The 18,418-nt window shown below is 37.8% G+C and overlaps 2 protein-coding genes, 1 non-coding gene and 1 pseudogene across 3 annotated transcripts; 3 read left to right on the top strand and 1 right to left on the bottom strand.

The window, feature by feature from the left end:
* Positions 1–3,973: 3,973 nt before the first annotated feature.
* Positions 3,974–6,296, top strand: LOC116194984. The gene is made up of 5 exons (XM_031523931.1): positions 3,974–4,164; positions 5,292–5,406; positions 5,554–5,643; positions 5,732–5,830; positions 5,937–6,296. The coding sequence occupies exons 1-5, from the start codon at positions 4,097–4,099 to the stop codon at positions 6,036–6,038; spliced, it is 474 nt and encodes a 157-aa protein (XP_031379791.1). The 5' UTR covers positions 3,974–4,096; the 3' UTR covers positions 6,039–6,296.
* Positions 6,297–8,713: 2,417 nt separating this feature from the next.
* On the top strand, positions 8,714–11,236 carry LOC116192803 (annotated as a pseudogene).
* A 687-nt stretch (positions 11,237–11,923) lies between these two features.
* On the top strand, positions 11,924–12,051 carry LOC116193335. The gene has a single exon (XR_004154247.1). It is a non-coding gene; the product is annotated as a U11 spliceosomal RNA (small nuclear RNA).
* Positions 12,052–16,489: 4,438 nt separating this feature from the next.
* LOC116192763 (enoyl-CoA delta isomerase 2, peroxisomal-like) lies at positions 16,490–18,033 on the bottom strand. Its single transcript, XM_031521398.1, has 2 exons — positions 17,614–18,033; positions 16,490–17,279 (listed from the first exon to the last, which is right to left on the bottom strand). The coding sequence occupies exons 1-2, from the start codon at positions 17,926–17,928 to the stop codon at positions 16,878–16,880; spliced, it is 717 nt and encodes a 238-aa protein (XP_031377258.1). The 5' UTR covers positions 17,929–18,033; the 3' UTR covers positions 16,490–16,877.
* Between the last annotated feature and the right edge of the window lie 385 nt (positions 18,034–18,418).

Here is an 18,418-nt window from a genome sequence, read left to right as displayed (position 1 = left end):
ACTCAATTCACATTTAATATACCAATTCTACTACTTATATTATGTATTATAAGGGAGCTTATTCTGTCCAGTCCTTGGACAGGTCCTGGGAGGAGAGAGAATTAGGGGGGCCAGTTTTGCCAATTCCAACAGATAAAATCCCCCATTTTCTTCTTCTTCTTCTTTTTGACCTTTTTCTTTCTTATATTAATAATAAATTGTAAAAAAAATATATGGACATATTAGAAAAAATATGTTCATATATTCAATAAATAAAATTACAAAAATTATAAAAGAGGGGTTCATTATTAAAATATGTAAATATTCCAATATTATCATCAAGTTATCACAAAATGTATCAAGATTATCACAATTTATGATAACTGATGGTCAATTTTCGATACATTACAAGTTATCACTAAATATACATTGGTTATCACAAATTATATTAAGTTTATCACATGAAGTGATAACTTATTATTCCGTGTGATAACCTCAATATAATTTATGATAATCTCAGTCTATTTAGTGGTAACTTGGAAGATATCATAAAATAAATCAGGGTTTTCAATATTTATGATAACTATGGAAGAATTTGTGATAACTTCACAAGATATCACTAAATATACTAAGGTTATCACAAATTGTACTGAAAGTTGTCACACGTAGTGGCAAGTTATCATTACTTATGACAACTTCAGTATAATATCTGATAACCTCAGTATATATAGTGATAACTTAGGGGTTATCATAAAATGTATTAAGGTTATCACAATTTATGATATACGAAGAAGAATTTGTGGTAACTTCACATGTTATCACTAAGTATACAGAGATCATCATAAATTATACTGAGGTTATCACGTGGAGGGATAACTTATCACCGCATGTGATAACATCAGTATAATTTGTGATGACCTTAGTATATTTAGTGATAACTTAAAAGTTATCATAAAATGTATTGAGCTTATCAAAATTTATGATAACTAAGGAAAAATTTATGATAACTTCACAAGTCATCTTTAAAAATAAATTGAGGTTATCACAAGTTATATTGAGATTATCATACCCAGTTGTAACTCATCACTACGTGTGATAATCTCATTGTAATTTGTGATAACCTCAGTATATTTAGTGATAACTTGGAGGCTATCACAAAATTTATAGAAATTTTCACAAATTATGATAACTAATGGAGAATTCGCTATAACATCTTAAATTATCACTAAATATAGTGGGGTTACAACTAATTATATTAAAGTTATCATACTGAGTTGCAACTTATCACTACGTGTGACAACTTAAGTATAATTTGTGGTAATTTCAGTATATCTAGTTATAATTTGAACAGTTACCACAAGATAATCTAAAGTTATCACTACATATAATAATTAGTTATTATGAAATAAGTAAAAATATTACAAATAATGATGATTAAGTTCAACTAGTCATATTATTTTGTTATTTATTTTTTGTAATTGTTAAAACACAAATTAAATTATTTTCAAATCAATTTAAAAATAGAATAATAATATTTATTTATTTATTTATTTTTATTTAATATTGAAATATTAGTATTAGTATTTTATAAAATTATTTTTAAAATATTTTAGTTATAATATTAATATCCTATTTATTCTATATTATTCACCCAAATAATTAAATAAATATGTTCTTTAAAAATCACTTATTTATGTGTTGAATAGTTTTAAATAATTATTTATTAAGTAACTTGTAATTATTTTAATAAATATTTTAATTGTGTATTAATTATATATTTTATATTAACTTTTTGCCATCTCTATTTTATATTATTGATAAAATATAAAAAATCAAAAATAAAAAGAACAGATCGAGATATCTAAAAATGCGAAGGGGAGGAGACAGGGTTCTCCCATCCCAGGAGCCCGACGCCATTGCCGACATCCACCCCCAAGGCGAGATCACTGGTGACCTCAAACATCGCCGACAAAGAGAGAGTGGGGGGAGATCCCGAGCTCTTTCGATCCGACGCTGGCCACACCTCCCAAGCGAGGTCACCAACGACGTATGCGAGGCGCGGCCGGCGCCGGGCCGAGAGAGCTCGGGATCTCCCCCCACTCTCTCTCTGTCGGCGACGTCTGAGGTCACTAGTGATCTCGCCTTGGGGGTGGATGCCGGTGACGGCATCGGGCTCCCACCTCCCCTCTCAAGTTCACTGTTCATCGTCTTTTTTTTTTTTGTGATTTTCGCTTTTCAATAATAAAAAAGGTAGGCAACTGGTTACACCGGCTGCCTTAATTGACTGCTCAAATGAGCCAAGATGAGCTCCGCTCGTCTTAATGATGGAAATCCAGTCCCGGACCCGTCCAATCCGGGACTGGATAAATTTCGTATTATAGATACTAGTATACTGAACTATATCACAGTCTCATTTTGCCATCTATTACAGTTAGCAGTGGTAAATTGTGTTGTGCACTATTAAGAAAAGTTTTCGCTAATGTCTCACTATGTGCTTTTTCCAAACCATTGTGGTAGATCACATAATCTATTCTTTAAGAGTATCATTTCCCGAACCAATTTTTTTCTTGTACTTCGACCATGACTTCTCGTCCCTGATTTGGTTTGTTGCGCCATTTTCAATGTGGATATTTTTTTTTCTTATTTTTAAGATTGCTTTTAACCTGTATTTATTCGGGATCAGAAACTTTTTTATTTTTATTTTTGCGAGAATTGTACATAGGTTAACTTTTTCGAATTTACTATTTATGAGTTTTAACATACTTTACCTTTAGACATACGTCATGAGCCAAATTAATCTCCCCCCGAGATAGCATCCAATAATGTGGCAATCCAATAATATATTGTCCTTTCATAGGCTTAATTTGGTAGATTTACTATTATTATTGTTGTTGTTATTATTGTTGTTGTTGCTGCTGTTGTTATTTAAATAAACAAATAAAATGGGTTGAAATTGAAAACATCTGACCCACCAATTTTTCGGTTTATAATAATATATGTTCTATACCTCGTGCTGTCAATTTCACCGTTGCAAATTGCCAATGGCGCTACCAACATTAGGTGAGGTGACTACTTTCCAAACCAAGATTTACATTCCTTAACTAGGAAATTATGATATGGCAATAGCAACCTAGAGTGAACAAATTGTGATAACTAATATAGACCAAAAAAATTGTGAAAACTAATATAGACCAACAATTACTGAATATGGTGAGATTCGTTGAGCAATGTTGTATTCTTCTTATTAGATAGAAAACACGGAAGACGTAAAAACTTGACTCCGCCAGCCCCATCTTTAAATGTTTGATCCGATTTGTAGGGGCAAAAGAGGAGTTTGTGAGTTCTAATATCTCGCCAATTTACGAAATTTCCAAGTTCATAAGATCCGAAGTATAAAAACACAAAGATAATTAGTTACAGATCAGCTAATCCAAGCAGGTGAAAGGTTGAACTATTTAATACACCATACATTCATCCTGTGGGAACCGGAGCTTGTGTGGTTGTATTGTCCATGAGTGTCCAACTGCCTGACTTGACTCGCCACGACAACCATCGGGCTTGAAGCGAGCCAAGTCGAGCACAGGTCCTAGACTCTAGAGTCGGATCTAATCTGGCCCGAGTTGACCCAAATGGGCTCGAGTCTTTTCACCGCCCTTTTTCATATTCCTCCAAACCCCACCCAAAACAAAAGTATCTATTATCATGTTTGGTATGGATTGATATTGTGTTAAATTATGGTAACTGTGCTGGTAATCTAAGTAGTCACCTCTATTGGATATAATTAGCTGAGTGGAATTACCAATAATTTGCTTCAGCTAAATATAGTAATGTAATGGGATTAGAGATTTTTTAAAATCAGCGCAGATTATCTCATGCCAAAAGCCTTTTTAATGGCTATTATATGGTCAAATAAGCAAAAAATTGAAACAAAATAAAAAAGTTCCACCTGTAGTTGACAAATACTACACCGCTGACTTTATTAGTAAATGGAAACAGACCAGACGGTCTCCTCTGTTCTGCTCTCTCCCCTTCTCTTCCCTTTCTCCTCTCCTCCTCTCTACCTTCGCTGCTTCTCTCTCTCTCTCTCTCTCTCGGAGAAAGCGGGGAAACAAGAATTATGGGTTTCTTTTCCTTCTTTGGAAGACTCCTCTTAGCCTCCTTCTTCATCCTCTCCGCCTGGCAGATGTAAGTTCTCTCTCTCTCGCTCTCTCTCCCCAGATCCCACGTCACTTGATTCTGGGCTTCTTCAAAGTGGCTTCCTTGGATCAGTGATCCATATTTTTGCTCATGTTTGGATGTCTTGACATCGTGGGCACGATAAAAATCGAATCTTTCTCGACTATGCTCTCACGGGTTCTCATTGGCTTCTCGTTTTCGAGATATAATTTACAGCTTTCCTCAGTTCTCTGGTAGTTTATAGCTATGGGCAAAGCCAAAGACTTGGACTTTTTTAGTATCTTAGGTTGAAGAATTTATCATACCGTTATGCAACAACGGTTTGGAATATTACGCTCCTTAATGTTCGAATTATCATTGGCATTTGGTGCCTGGGGAGTCTTTGTTAGTGTTCTTGTTGACAGAGTTTAGAAATTCTTGTGTTTCATTAAGGTTATCTCATTCAGCGTTATAATGGAGAAGTGTAGATACGTATCTTTTGAGGGTTGTCAAGTGTTTCCGAGTTCCTAATATGACATGAGATTGCTCATTGCTTTGGGATCCTGATTTTCAAGTTTGAAAGAGGGAATGCAGGAGAGACTGATCTTAACGAATTTAGTCTTCTGCTTATACAAGACATTTAATCGACCATTTCATTGCCATTATAACCCAATTGAATGGATTGTCTGTTTAGATCGATAAAATAACAAAATATGAGGTGGCATTGGCGATTCGGTACTCACCATTGTCAATGGAGGACAATTAATTGTCCCGGAGTTCTGGCATACTGAGTTGTGTTACAGGAAAGCTCAGCTTGTTTAAGCTTGTTAGATGATGGAATATGGTTTAGAATTTATTAATAACAGATTCCTTTTCATTTTTCAATATTTGTGATGGGGCATGGTGAGAAAGCTCATTTCAAGCCAATTGCATGTCTCATGTTGCATGATCATGATAGATCTCCTTATGTAGATCGGTCATCAGATATCGTTTCACTAGAATCATTTATTCATTGCCCAGAAACGACTTTCCTATTAGTTATAGTAAGATACCAACCCTTGCTTTCTTTGCCTTTTCACCCTTTGTTAACCTTTATATTTATGTCTCGCATGGCCAATTTGAGTGATCATTGCTTTATTGGTAATCTCGGTTATTAGGTTCAATGAACTTTCAGCTGATGGGGGTCACGCGGCTAAGGAGTTACGTCCTAAGTTGGTCGTTGTCTCGAAACACCTGTCTGATCTTCTTGGCAAAAAGATCCCTGATGTTGATGTAATCTCTTTAGCCTTTCAGTTTGTTTCTGTTTTTGAAACTGCTGCACTTACGGTTGTTTTCTCCTTTTATTTTTCCATATTGTTTCACGTTTGATTGCAGAGTAGGTATATATAATCTGGCTCGTGACTCGGTCATTTGTCACAGGTTAAGCAAGTCGTTACTGGGATCACTTTCATGAAAGGAATTGGAGGCTTTCTATTCATCCTCGGTAGCTCATTTGGGGCTTATCTCCTGGTGAGGCTTTCCTCAAAATTCTTTCTGTTCTGTTGTTGCCTTATAAGAAGTTTGACAGCAAGACTAATCTGTTTGGTCTGTGTTTTAGCTTCTCCAATTGGCATTCACAACCCCGATCCTCTACGACTTCTACAACTACGATCCCAGCAGGCCCAAATTCGAGATTCTCCTGAATGAGTTTGCCCAGGTTTGCTCGAACACCGGTTCTCACCCTTGATTCCTTCATGTTACTTCAGCCCCATTCCGTTGCGTTGTTGCGTTAATCAGCAATAACAAGCATTCCTTTGCCGCAGAACATGGCACTTTTCGGTGCACTGCTCTTCTTCATCGGAATGAAGGGTGCACTTCCAAAGAGGCAAGTCAAGAAGAAGGCCCCCAAATCGAAAACAGTTTAGATACTGCAGAATAATACCGATGGAAGCCTGTTGAGAAATTTGGATTATTGATTCGGCTTTTTCTTGGAATTGTCAGGCCCATCGATCAAATTATACCGTGAACATTGTCGAGAGCTAATGATTCAAGAATTCTCTGTCATATTCATCTTTCGGTAGGATTAGAGGGTATAATTTTCATAGGTTTCGATTTTGTCATGTCATGGATGACTTTTTGTTCTTGGAATTAATTGCCATTTGTTTGGATTCTACTCCGTTTCACATTTCACTTTCTTCCCACCTCAATTTTTTTCATAAAATGTTGACAAGTTCTTCCATGGTTAAAAAGTTGTCATTTGCTTGTTCCCTTTAAAATAAGCCCTTCGATACGAATCTCATGAATAAAGAAAATTCATCCGGGGGAAATTTATCTCTTAATAAGTCGCTCAGCTCAATTTCAAGTTAATGAGGGCATATTAAATTTTCGAATGTCAGGTAGTGCATATTAAAGAAAAGTTGTTTTTCTTTTTAAGTATTTACGAAATCATTTTTTTTTAAGGATTTACTTGTACTCACAGTTTTCAAAATTCAAGTCAATTGAATATTTAAAAAGAAAAAGAAGAAGGAAAAAGGTAGCAATAGTTTGGCAGTGAGTGCATGTTCCCATTTGAAACCTCGTTATTCAACCATGGCTGGCAAAACGGAACATTATGAGTCTTTTTTCCCCACATTTTCCCTTATTTTTTCCTCAATTTTTAATAATTAAAAAAATAAGAGCAATATAAAATTGAAGAAAAGATGTAAAGCCCCCAGGTTTGAAGTTTATTCTCCACTTAATTATTCAAATTGTTTGGTAGCAGATCTCGACAATCAACAATCTTTACTTTAAAAATACTCGTCTGCATCCGTTGTTGTTAAGGAGGAAATCGTTTTACTTAGTTATAACTTTTTGGTAAAGAAACGGGGCTAACACCCAAGAAATTAAAGAACAAATAAATGGGGCATGATTGCCTCAACAAAATCACCTAATAATAAAGTGCCTAAATCGTTAGGAATTGAATTACTTCGTATTAATTTTCGTATTATATACTATTTTTTTAATTCTATTTCCCTTTTCTTTTTTTAGCAAAATTATATTTGCCACTACTATTTTTTATTTATATATATCCGCAGGTAAGGAAAAGAATTATTTGTAATTCAGATTATGTGGCCGATGTTGCTTAAACATGCGAATTAATTGATTGTTATATATAATTGGTATAGATGAAAATTGAAATACTTTTATGGTATGTTTATTGGGGATGGTCATTATTTTACTGATTGTCAAAATTCTTAATATTTTTTATGGTGTCAACCTTAGTAATCCGAAAGTCCAACGGAAGCTAAGTAATCCAATCAAGGAGAATTTGCCCACTAAAGAGTAAAACTCAAATCAATAATTTTTTTTATTCACAAAACTCGAATCCAAAATCTTATTTAAAAGAAAAATAAGTTTCAAAACGCTTGAATCAACTCATTATAATATCTTATTAATGTGATTTTGAAGTCCAAAACCACCACCTGAGCCCCCTGTAAATTAGCTTTTCTGTCTTTTTCTTTTTCTTGATGAAAGCTTTTCTGTCGAACGGCCATTATTATTCCAAGTTAGATGATTAGATGATGTCCATCCAAATCCTTTTTAATGATCCTTCTCTCAATAATCACATCTAAATTTTTCTAACTCCCTCTATAAATAGAGATTTTTTGACAATCTTATATAGTTTTCACGTGACTTGATGTGAAAAAACACTAACTAGATTAAAATAAATAAGTAAATGGGTGCTAATCACATGATCAATTTTCATAAATATTATCTTTCATAGTAATTTCATTAGTTTTTTTATTGCCAAATCATTATAGAGTAAGGCACTTTAGGTGACGTTTGGTGCATTATTTTATCATTTGAAATTACTGATAATTTAGATTCCATTAAAATGAATTCTCATATTTAAAATTATTGTAATGTACATTATCATATTTGGTATGGACCGATAATGTTATGTTATTGGTAATTTTGTTGGTAATTTAGATAGTCACCTCCCACTTAGAAAGTATATTACGAGTTCAGTAAAAAAATGAATTATTTGGACATTCAAATTATCAGTAATCTTTTTTGATAAAATGTTCTATTTTAGACAACATGATAATTTGATGGGTTCAAAGAATTTAAAATCAGATCCCCTTGTACCTAACATTGTAAGATTTTCTCGCTCCATAATAGTAACCTTGTGAAAGTTAATTGAGACAGACTCTATCAAATCGATCTAATCGGTAGCACAGTGCAGATGTTATGTGTAAAACACATGTCACCTGAGGCGCATATTGAAATACGATTACGAAATATCAAGATCTTGTGCTAGAACACATGCTCATGCTTTAAAGGTAATATAAGTTGTACTAAAACTTACCGGAACTTCTGCATCGGATCCACCGAGACCCGAAATTTTTAGATCCTAGTTGCACGCAGAGATGAAATGTAGGCAACAATGGCACCTACCATTGTTGTGATCCTCGTTAGACCTAAAATGTTCAAATTTGGCATGGGGTCTCTTATGGTACAAATTTTAAATTTTATTCTGTACTTTCACTCCATGGATTTATTTATTTTCTTTTACCTTTTCTTTTTTAAAATAAATAATATATATTTGAACAGTCATTGAACAAAGAAACCCTCTCTGTCTCTTTCTCTCTCTCTCTCTCTCTCTCTCTCTCTCCAGTTCGCTTGAAGAAGACGACCGAAGAGAGACGACTGGAGACCGAGATCCTCTGCAAGTCTCGAGATCCTCTGCAAGTCTCTCGCTCGCTCGCTCGCTCTCTGTCTGGTCGTCTGTTCTGCGAGAAACCGGTGAAGACGAGGGAGACAGAGATGGGCTTCTTCTCGTTCCTCGGGAGGGTTCTCTTCGCCTCTTTCTTCCTCCTCTCCGCTTGGCAGACGTAATTCTCTCTCTCCCTCTTCGCGTAGATCCGACCCTTTTAACTTCTCTCTTCCATTTTTTTCTGCTCGATGTTAGCTCAATAAGCCTTGCTCGTAGCTTCTTCTATGGCCGCTTGAATTTAGCAGATCTAGCTAGGGTTGCCCAGTTTGAACTTGAGGTGGTTTTTGTTCATGTCCCCAGTATGACCTGAGTTGTCAGCTCTAGATCTAATGTTGTTCGATGGGCCTGATTTGGAATTCTTGGGTTGGCGTCTGTTTTGTTTCGGAGCTTGTAATGTGATGCTACTTAGGTTTACTGTTTAGTCAGATTGATCTGTTTGTGGAAGAAAATGCGTTACATTTTAGATCGTTTGTCATGGCTGCAGTTAATTGTTCTTGTTCATTGTGCTCCGGATCCTGTTCCTAGTTCAGTCATTAATGGAGCTTCTTTTATTGCATATCTCGGAAAGAAAAAAGAATGTAAAAGAGACAAATTATTACCAGATCTCTTCTGCCCATGTGAGCATGATGTGAGAAATGATTGGTTAATCATCAATGGCGATCTTTTGGGAACACTTCATCTGTAGATCGATCGATACCACTGGTACTGCTTGTAGATGAAACTCCTGATACGGACAATGTTTTTGTGGTTGATGATTCATATCCAGATTGTGAATGCATTGGCAAGTGCATTGGAAGTTGATATTATTGAGTATTTGAAAAGGGCAACTTGGGGAGCTTTTATGATTTAAAATCTGGATTGTTCGAAGTGACTTCGGTGGGCCTAATTTCAGGATGAACTGCCCGGACGCCCTCTAATTTTGGAAGATTTTTTTGGGAAAAGTTTTCTATCTGTGTTCGTTTAAACATGTGTGACTGTTCATGTAGAATAAAATTAATGCGAGGGAAAGACAGTTAATACTTGATTGAGATAATCTTTCGTGTCTTTTCCATTGTTTTGAATGATCTTGTCACTTAGAGGGACCATCTTCGGTTTTTAGCTTTGGGAAATTTATATCTCATCTGTTAGTTCTTACTGCTTTCCCATTTCGTGGTGATAGCTTTGCTGCTTAATGTTGTGCCCTGCCTCTGTAACTTTTGCTCATCTTTGTTCTCTACTTCTCTTTTTAACTGGTCCTTCACTTATCCCAGAAAGAAAATTATCCTTTACATTGCTCTTGATTCTTCAAATGAAACCTTATGGATTATGAAATCCGGTCATAGTGGTGATATTATCAAACAGCTTCTCAGTCTTTAGCATTTACATTATCCTCTCAGGTACAATGAATTTGGTGTTGATGGTGGTCCAGCCGCGAAGGAGCTGCAGCCTAAGTTGAAAGTCGCTCTGCTGCATCTTTCTTCCAAGCTCGGGATAGAGATCCCTGATCTTGATGTAAGATTATTGAATCTTCTTAATTCTTTACAGCTCTTTGTTCTTGCCTTATATGATTAGATGGCCTTGTTAATTTTCTGATTTGGGTAAATTGCGGGATGCAGATTAGGCATGTGATTGCGACTATCACCGCACTGAAAGTCTTGGGGGTCTCTTGTTCGTATTTGGTAGCTCTTTTGGAGCTTATCTCTTGGTGAGCCTCTTAGCTTTCTTATTCACAGGTTATTTATGAGAGGTACATTAAAACTGACTGATTTTTGTTGTGTGTTTTAGCTTCTCCAATTGGCAATAACAACTCCGATCCTCTACGACTTCTACAACTATGACCCTGCCAAGCCCAAGTTCGAGATTCTCCTGAACGACTTTGCACAGGTAAGTGCAGATTCTCTGGGGATGTTGATTCTTGTCTTCCTCTAGTTTCACTGGACATCTAATCTGTTTTCCTTTTCCTTTCCCCAATTCACAGAGCATGGCATTTTTCGGCGCTCTGCTCTTCTTCATTGGGATGAAGAATTCAATGCCGAGAAGGCACCTCAAGAAGAAGGCCCCGAAGACCAAGACAACCTAGATATGATCATACGAGGTAGATTGTTTGAGAAGGCGTTTTGTTGATGTTTCAGGTGTCAATTCGAGGAACTTGAAAAATCGTTTGGTTGTAGCACCACCGGATATCACGTTTTCGGTAAACATTCTTCGAGGAAACTTATTTTGACACCGTATTCAGTAGGTTTCCCTCTTAGGAATTGTGGCGTTGGTGATACTTTTTTTTCATTTTGTTGGGTGGCACTTTGTTGTTTTGAACTTCATTTTTTAAATTAAGTAGGAGAGATCGGGAATTTTCGTTTCCAACTTTCTAATTTGTTCTATTGCATTTTTTTTCCCTATTTTCAGTTAGATGCTCACAGGGAATTCGTGAAAGAAAATTTATAGGGTAAACTTTCAATCTGGTCATTGATGTTTGAAGTGGCCATTGATTTCATCCTCAACCTTTCATTGTCATCAAGCATGCTCTAGATGTTATACTTTGTCTATCAATTTAGTCCTTGTATCCACCCGTCGTTAATTTAGCGATAATCAATTAAAATACTAAAAATAAAGAAATAAAAAGAAAAGGCCCCAGAGTTTTGTTATGCTCCCTCCCGAACACTTCCTGCGCGGGGGAGGTTGACGGAGGCCAACAAGTATGTGTTCAGTTTCAGCCTTTGGCACAAAGGATGCCGATTTGGTTATTCTCACGGAAGGATAAGTCCTACGAGTTCGGTGATGTATCAAAATAATCCTTCCGTCAGACGAGCAGATGATGATGATAGTTCGGTAACTAAGCAGTGAGAGAATGTGTTTGATACGAAACGTGAGAACGTGTTTGATGCGAAACGAGGGATAACGTTTGATACGAAAGAATGAGAATACGATGCAACATCTTTTGGGTAGAAAGAAATAGAGTGAGGGCTGTGCTGCTGCCGAAGCTCAACCACGATTGTGTTTGTCCCACACCGAAGGAGCAGCTCAAAGGGAAGGGGGAGACGTGACTATAAGTATGGGATGGGCTGTTAGGTTACAATTTAAAAGGGTCGGTTGGCTAAATATGCCACGCCCGCCCTCTGATGGTGGGTGCTGTATGGCTATCCAGACATATGGCCGACATAATTTGTGGGACCCTATAGGGTTGGCCCGCCTTGGCCGACCCTTCCAAAACCAAAACACAACTATTTAATTGTCGATACTTTACCTTTTTTATGGGAGTTTTGGTTAATTATAAGATTATTTGGATTGCGATTACTTACAAAAATAATTTAAGTTTATTCCGAAGCTTAATTAATTTAAATTTAATCTAAATCATTGGAAATGTAATAATATATAATATTTATTTTTTGTAGAGATAAGATGAGATAAAACATGTGGCGGACATAATTTGTGGAACCCCATAGGGTTGGCCCGTCTTGGCCGATCCTTCCAAAACCAAAACAACAAATTATTTATTCGTCGAAATTTACCTTTTTATGGGAGTTTTGGTTAATTATAAGATTATTCGGATTGCGATTACTTATAAAATAATTTAAATTTATCCCGAAACTTAATTAATTCAAATTTAATCTGAGTCATTGGAAATGTAATAATATATAATATTTTTTTGTAGAGATAAGATAAGATATAAATTTCAAAAATATGAAAATTTTACGTATTAGATATATATATATATATATATCTTTATTGATCATAATCGTAAAGTTAATTCGTGATAGATGGAAAGTCTTTACGAATCATAATCCTAACGCTTTGATTCGAAAGTTTGATTAAATAATAAGAGTTAATAGCAGTTTAATCCTCGAGTTTGAGTTTGCCGCTAACTTTTATATTTTTGTAGAGTACCTCCACTTTACCCAAAAATAAACAAAGTGACCTCTTAATCAAATTCCGACTAAGATTCCAACCAAAAGATAGCACATGCAACTCACATGCCATAAAGTAAAGGGTAATAGTGTCATTCCATAAATTTATACCTACATAAGCAAAACCAGAAAATTGGTCTGATCCGTTCGGCCCAGCTTATTGTCTTGGATCCACATTGATACTCCAAGTTGGATAATTAAATCCTATTGAAGATATTTCTCTACTATATCTCATAATATCTCTGAATATTCTATCAATATCTTTTGAGATATTATTTTATCCCTAACAATATATTTGGTAAGAGTATTTGCTTGTCATATCTTAAACATATTACCACAATCTATAAAAATACCTCTCCAAGTACATATAAACCCTAAGTTCAATTCTTTTTACTTTTTGAGTACACGCTCATTTAAGCATCGAAAAGGAAAATCGGGATTTCGTCATTTTTTTTTCCAGGTCATTTATAGAAGTTCAAGGCTTGTGACTTACATGGTCAATTTCCGAAAATCGAGATCCTAACATTGACACCGTCTTTGGGAAATGACACGAAAAGCCATCCACATTGGTTGTTTTCCACCACACCAAGAAGAAAGAATGGTTCTCACCAAAAGCCAGTTCAATTCTCAAACCGAGTACGACAGGTCTCAAGAGGTCCCAAACCCTTTGCAGCAAGCTACAAGAAACAATCCGATGTAGTCGGCCCGTCAAGATCCATCACGGCCACAGCATGGCTTGAAAGTGGTTCGACTGGATCAACTAGACCTTGATATTCGAGCAGCGGTGTAGGCAGTCATCATAGCCTCTCAAGACCCTCAAGTTAACCCGGAATGACGTGCAACGTCGAACCAAAGGCAGAACCAAGTAGAAGATGATGTTGCCTCCTCCAAGCATCGACCCAAATCCTGTCATGAAGGGACATTTGAGAACCTACCCAGCAACATGCCCATGCTGATTAAAATCCCTCCTGGATCAGTTGCGACTCTTTCTCTAGAAGAAGTTCAACGCCTCACTGAGGAGAAGGCTGCAAAAGCCATTCAGGCTACTGAGTGGAAGCAGTTAAGTCTTCCATCTCCTAACGAGAACCTTGAATCCCCTCTATTGCTGGATATCCTCAATACCAAGGTATCTCATAAATTTATTTTTCTTAAAACAATCCCTTTTGATGGAAAAATAGATCCAATCAACCATGTGCGCTGACATCACATCGCTTCTTGGAAGAGGCGCTTTCGAGAACTTTCAATGCTTGCTATTTCCTGTGACCCTCATTGGGATTGCCTTCGACTGGTTTCACTCGCTAGCTCCTAGCTCTATTACCAGTTTCAAGCAATTACAGGAGTTGTTCATCTAGAAATTTGCAGCAACCCGGCTAGTGAAACATGATCTCAATGACTATTCACCATGGAGCAAAACGAGGGAGAGAAGCTTCGAAAATGATATGAGCATTTCTTCAAGGTTGCCACTGAGATAGAGAGCTTGACCCCTCGCGAAGTGATGTCTGCCTTACAGAAAGGCCTAATGAAAAAGGACTCAAGACGAGTCTCATCATTACACCTCCTCAGGGCTTTGCTGACCTCGTAGCTTGTGCTCGAAATGTTCATAAAATTAGAAGAGTCTCTCTCAAGCCAGACTGAACATGTGGGTGAGAAGTGAAAGGACCATCCTGGAAGTAACAAAAAGGTGGAGTGACGTCCAGCTCCACAGTATAAGAAGTTCAGGCCCCTCATTGTGCTAAGATCTATTGTCCTCTAGGAGTCGAGAGGCTTGGCCTAGTGAAGCCTCTGCGAGCGAATAAAGCAGGGGATGCAAGGAAATGCTCTAATCAATACTGCAAATACCATAAAGTTTAGGGACAGGACACCGAGCACTGTCGAATCTTGAAAAAGGATATAGAGAAGCTGATTCAATGCGGTCACCACAACAACCAAGAAAGAAGTGTTACACCTCACCAAAGTGGTGGTATAGGCAATGGTCACGAGGATACCTCGCAAGGAGTAATTCGCTAACATGAATGCTTGTTTATTTGCAGTGGGTTACTTTTCATTGGGGTTCCAGTTTGGGAATAATGAACTCTATGCTTATCGTGAATTACATTTGAACTTGTCATTTGTCGATTATTCCTTATCACATCAGTTCTTCAAGCCTCCTTGTTTAACATGAGCACCATCTACTTATTTAATAGCGAAGGTCTATCTGTTAAGCCTCATTGCCTATAGGAGTACTCTTTGCTTATTGAACAGTGCATATCGATCTATAAGCCTCCTTGTCTATAGCAGCACCCTTCGCGGAGGTCAGTCTATTGAGCCTTCCTATCTATAAGAGCACCCTCCGCTTATTTGACAACGAAAGTCTATCTTTTTAGCCTCCTTGCCTATAGGAGCACCCTTGCGAAGGTTTATTCTTTTTGCAGGTTTCTTTATTACATGTCTTAGGACCATGATTGACTCCTACGACCTCTCGAAGCTCGAGTTCATGGGAGTAGGGGGCTTATGTTAGGTACTAGAAAATTGACCCAACTTATTCAGCCTAGCTTACCGTCCTGGACCCACATTGATACTCCAATTTGGGTAACTAAATCCTACTGAGGATATTTCTCTATCTATATCTGCTAATATCTCTGAATATTCTGGCATTATCTTTTGAGATATTGTTCAATCTCTAACGATATACTTGGCAAGTGCATATGCTTGTCATATCTTATACAAATTAAGATATCTTAATAGAGATTTTCTACAATCTATATAAATACCCCTAAACCCTAGCTTCAATTCTTTTTACTTTCCAAGCACACTCTCATTTAAGTATCAGAAAGGAAAATCAGGATTCCCTCTCTTTTTTTCCCTTTATTGTAGGTCATTTGTGCAAGCTCGATCATGACTTGCCCGTGATCAACGTCCGAAAACTGAGATCTTAATAAGAACAAACATTGAATTTTAGTAAAATTATGACTGAATTCTAGTTGCATCGATGGGGTCGTTTGGTGACCGGCAAGAAGGTTGCGGCGGTAGGGTTGTTTGATCGTCGACGAGAAGGTGGCAGCGGTGGGCTTCTTTGGTCGAAGAGAAGGATGCAGGAAGGGTTCATGGAGAATGGTTGCACCTGCAGCCGCGTTGGTTGTCTTAACAAACATGATGAGAGGGTCTACAATTGCTCGAACGTGAGTTGGTTGAAAGAAATTAATGTTTTGTGTCAAAAGGCTTGAATTATTGTTGCTCGATTGGTTGGATTTGCCATATGAAAAATTCAGGCTCCCACTGGAAGCTCATCTCCGGATAGCTAATAATTATAACGTGGAAACAAGTTGGATCGGATGGCCCAACGGTAAGAAGAAGCTGGCTGGTGTCTGGAATTTCTTCGGTAGAAAATTGAATGTTTTGGGCCGGTTTATATATTTAGCTGTGTTATATATTTCAAGTATTGAATTTTCCAAATTCAATGTTTGTTTTTTTTTTTTGCTTTTATGTATAAATTCATGGAGTTATACTATTGCCCTTTTCAATATAGCATATGAGTGACATGTGCCTTTTTTAGCCCGAATTTTGTTCTGAATTTAATTGAGGAGTCGCCTTACTTATTTTCCGATAAAGTCATGGATATTTTACGAAAATCTAAGTTCAGAGGACTAACTCACCTCACAGTTTGAGAAACAAATTGCATTTAACTTTAATGATAATTAACTTCACAAATAAGCATGTATTATAAGATGGAAAGTTCGAATTATAAGATGGAAAGTTCGAATTTTAACTTGCAAAATTCGAACTTTATAATTAACCACCCTCCTTATTTTATTTGTTTTATTTTATTTTTGATCTTAAGGAGGTCCACAAACCTATTACAAAAATAAAAGCTACTACGAATAAAGGAGGACATAACTTCTCCCGGAAAGGATTGAACCCACATCTCCTTAGTCCTAAGTTGGCATTTTGTGTCACTACAGGAAGGCTGCTTCCTTATTTTATTTTTGCTTCCAAAACTACACGGAGAGTGTCAATGACATACACTTAACATGGCATTTCACAAGTGATATAACATAGAAATTTGTCCCCGAAATTTCCAGCATTTGCGAATATGATCGTAACCCGAACAATGGATAGAGTGGCTCCAAACCATGATACCACGGAAAAATCTATAGCTTCGGAGTTGCAACCTTGTGAGGCAGTCCCAGCATAGAGCAGACGTCAGGGTAGAGGCTCTTTCGGATCTCCGCATAAACCTTGCCCTGCCACTTCCTCTTCGCCAGCTGCTCCCCGAGGCGGATGCTGGCCTCCGACAGGGCCTCCTCGCCATCATGCGCCGAGTATGCCACTCCCATCCTGACGGCCTCCTCGCCTTTGAGCTTCGCGCTCTGCAGGAAGATATCCCTCATGGCTGAGGACGACGCGATCTTGGCCCGGCCCATTGCCGAGAAGTAATCAGGCATGGGAAGCCCGATGTCCAACTCGGGCATGTAGAGTAGACCTCGGTCGGACCGGAGAAGTATGTAGTCGTGGCTCAGCGCAAGCAGCAACCCGGACGCCGCAGCGTGGCCCTAGTGAACATAAGGAAAATTAAACACTATCACAACATAGCCGAGGAACCGCATACGCGGATAAGGATATCCCGCGCGTCGGCTTGATTAATGGAGATCCATCATCCGACCATTGTCGACTCTTAGAAGAATCGATAAGGATGTTTACTTGAGGCTTGTAAAAGTCAAATCAATCTTAGGGCTTTGCCCAAACTTCAGGGTGCAAAATAGGAAGAAAAGCCAAACAGGGTGCAGACTGAATTGGGGAATAAGAATCGAATCGAATCGAATCGAATCGAATCAATATGAGTGATCGGAGGATTTCTGGTGGAATATGGTGAGCTAAATACGTCACCTGGACGGCGGCGATGGTGGGCATGGGGAGGGAGAGGAGGGCAGCGACGACGGGGCGGAAGGATGCGACCATGCCGTGGAGGCGCTCCCGGGCCTCGGCGGGGGATCCGGCGGTCTGGGCCCAAGCGAGATCGAAGCCGTTGGAGAAGAACTTGCCTTGGGAGGTGGTGATGAGGACGGAGCCGGGGGTTGACTGGGCGGCGGCCTCGGAGAGGGCGGAGAGGATGGAGTCGATGACGGCGGGGCCAAGGCGGTGCTCACCGTCGCCTGTCAGGGTGAGGAAGAAGAGGTCGCCGCGCTTCTCAAGCGTACACATGGTGGCGAGCCGACCTAGCGGGGAAGAAGCGTCGGTTGCGTGCCGGTGAGTTTTGCCAGAGTCCTATTCCCTTATTACTGAGTGATCTATCCGTCCGTCTAACGTCCCATTTGAAAGGTTATATAGCTATCTAAAAAGGTAAAATAGATTTCATCCATTGTAAAAGCGAATATAAGGGGGAAAATGCTCAATTAGATATTATAAGAATGGAAATAAATGGCGAAAAATAAGTGAAATAATCATTTTATAAAAAACAAATACAATTTTCATTTGTCATCTTGAAGTCGTTAGATTCAATTATGATCTTCTAGCTGCATTTCATGATGGACTCCAAAAAAAAATTAAAATGAGGGAAATAATCCAAAATTCACGATGAAATTCTACTTGGTTATGGAGGGAGTTTTACCACAAAATAGATATCCACAAAATTTATATATATCTATTTATGTTAATATATAAAGAGAGCATCATTTTCGTCTCATTTTTATAT

The sequence above is a fragment of the Punica granatum genome, chromosome 1 (genome assembly GCF_007655135.1).
Source record: "Punica granatum isolate Tunisia-2019 chromosome 1, ASM765513v2, whole genome shotgun sequence".
NCBI lineage: Eukaryota > Viridiplantae > Streptophyta > Magnoliopsida > Myrtales > Lythraceae > Punica > Punica granatum.
Note: the sequence above shows the minus strand (reverse complement) of the source record. Positions and strands in the feature narration are given on the sequence as shown.

Excerpts from the sequence above, each read along its gene's own strand:
- LOC116194984 (XM_031523931.1), top strand. The coding sequence starts at position 4,097 with ATGGGTTTCTTTTCCTTCTTTGGAAGACTCCTCTTAGCCTCCTTCTTC. Across the intron at positions 5,644-5,731 it reads CATTTGGGGCTTATCTCCTG|CTTCTCCAATTGGCATTCAC; the intron begins GTGAGGCTTTCC and ends TCTGTGTTTTAG. Across the intron at positions 5,831-5,936 it reads TCCTGAATGAGTTTGCCCAG|AACATGGCACTTTTCGGTGC; the intron begins GTTTGCTCGAAC and ends CCTTTGCCGCAG.
- LOC116192763 (XM_031521398.1), bottom strand. The coding sequence starts at position 17,928 with ATGTGTACGCTTGAGAAGCGCGGCGACCTCTTCTTCCTCACCCTGACA. Across the intron at positions 17,280-17,613 it reads CCACCATCGCCGCCGTCCAG|GGCCACGCTGCGGCGTCCGG; the intron begins GTGACGTATTTA and ends TATGTTCACTAG.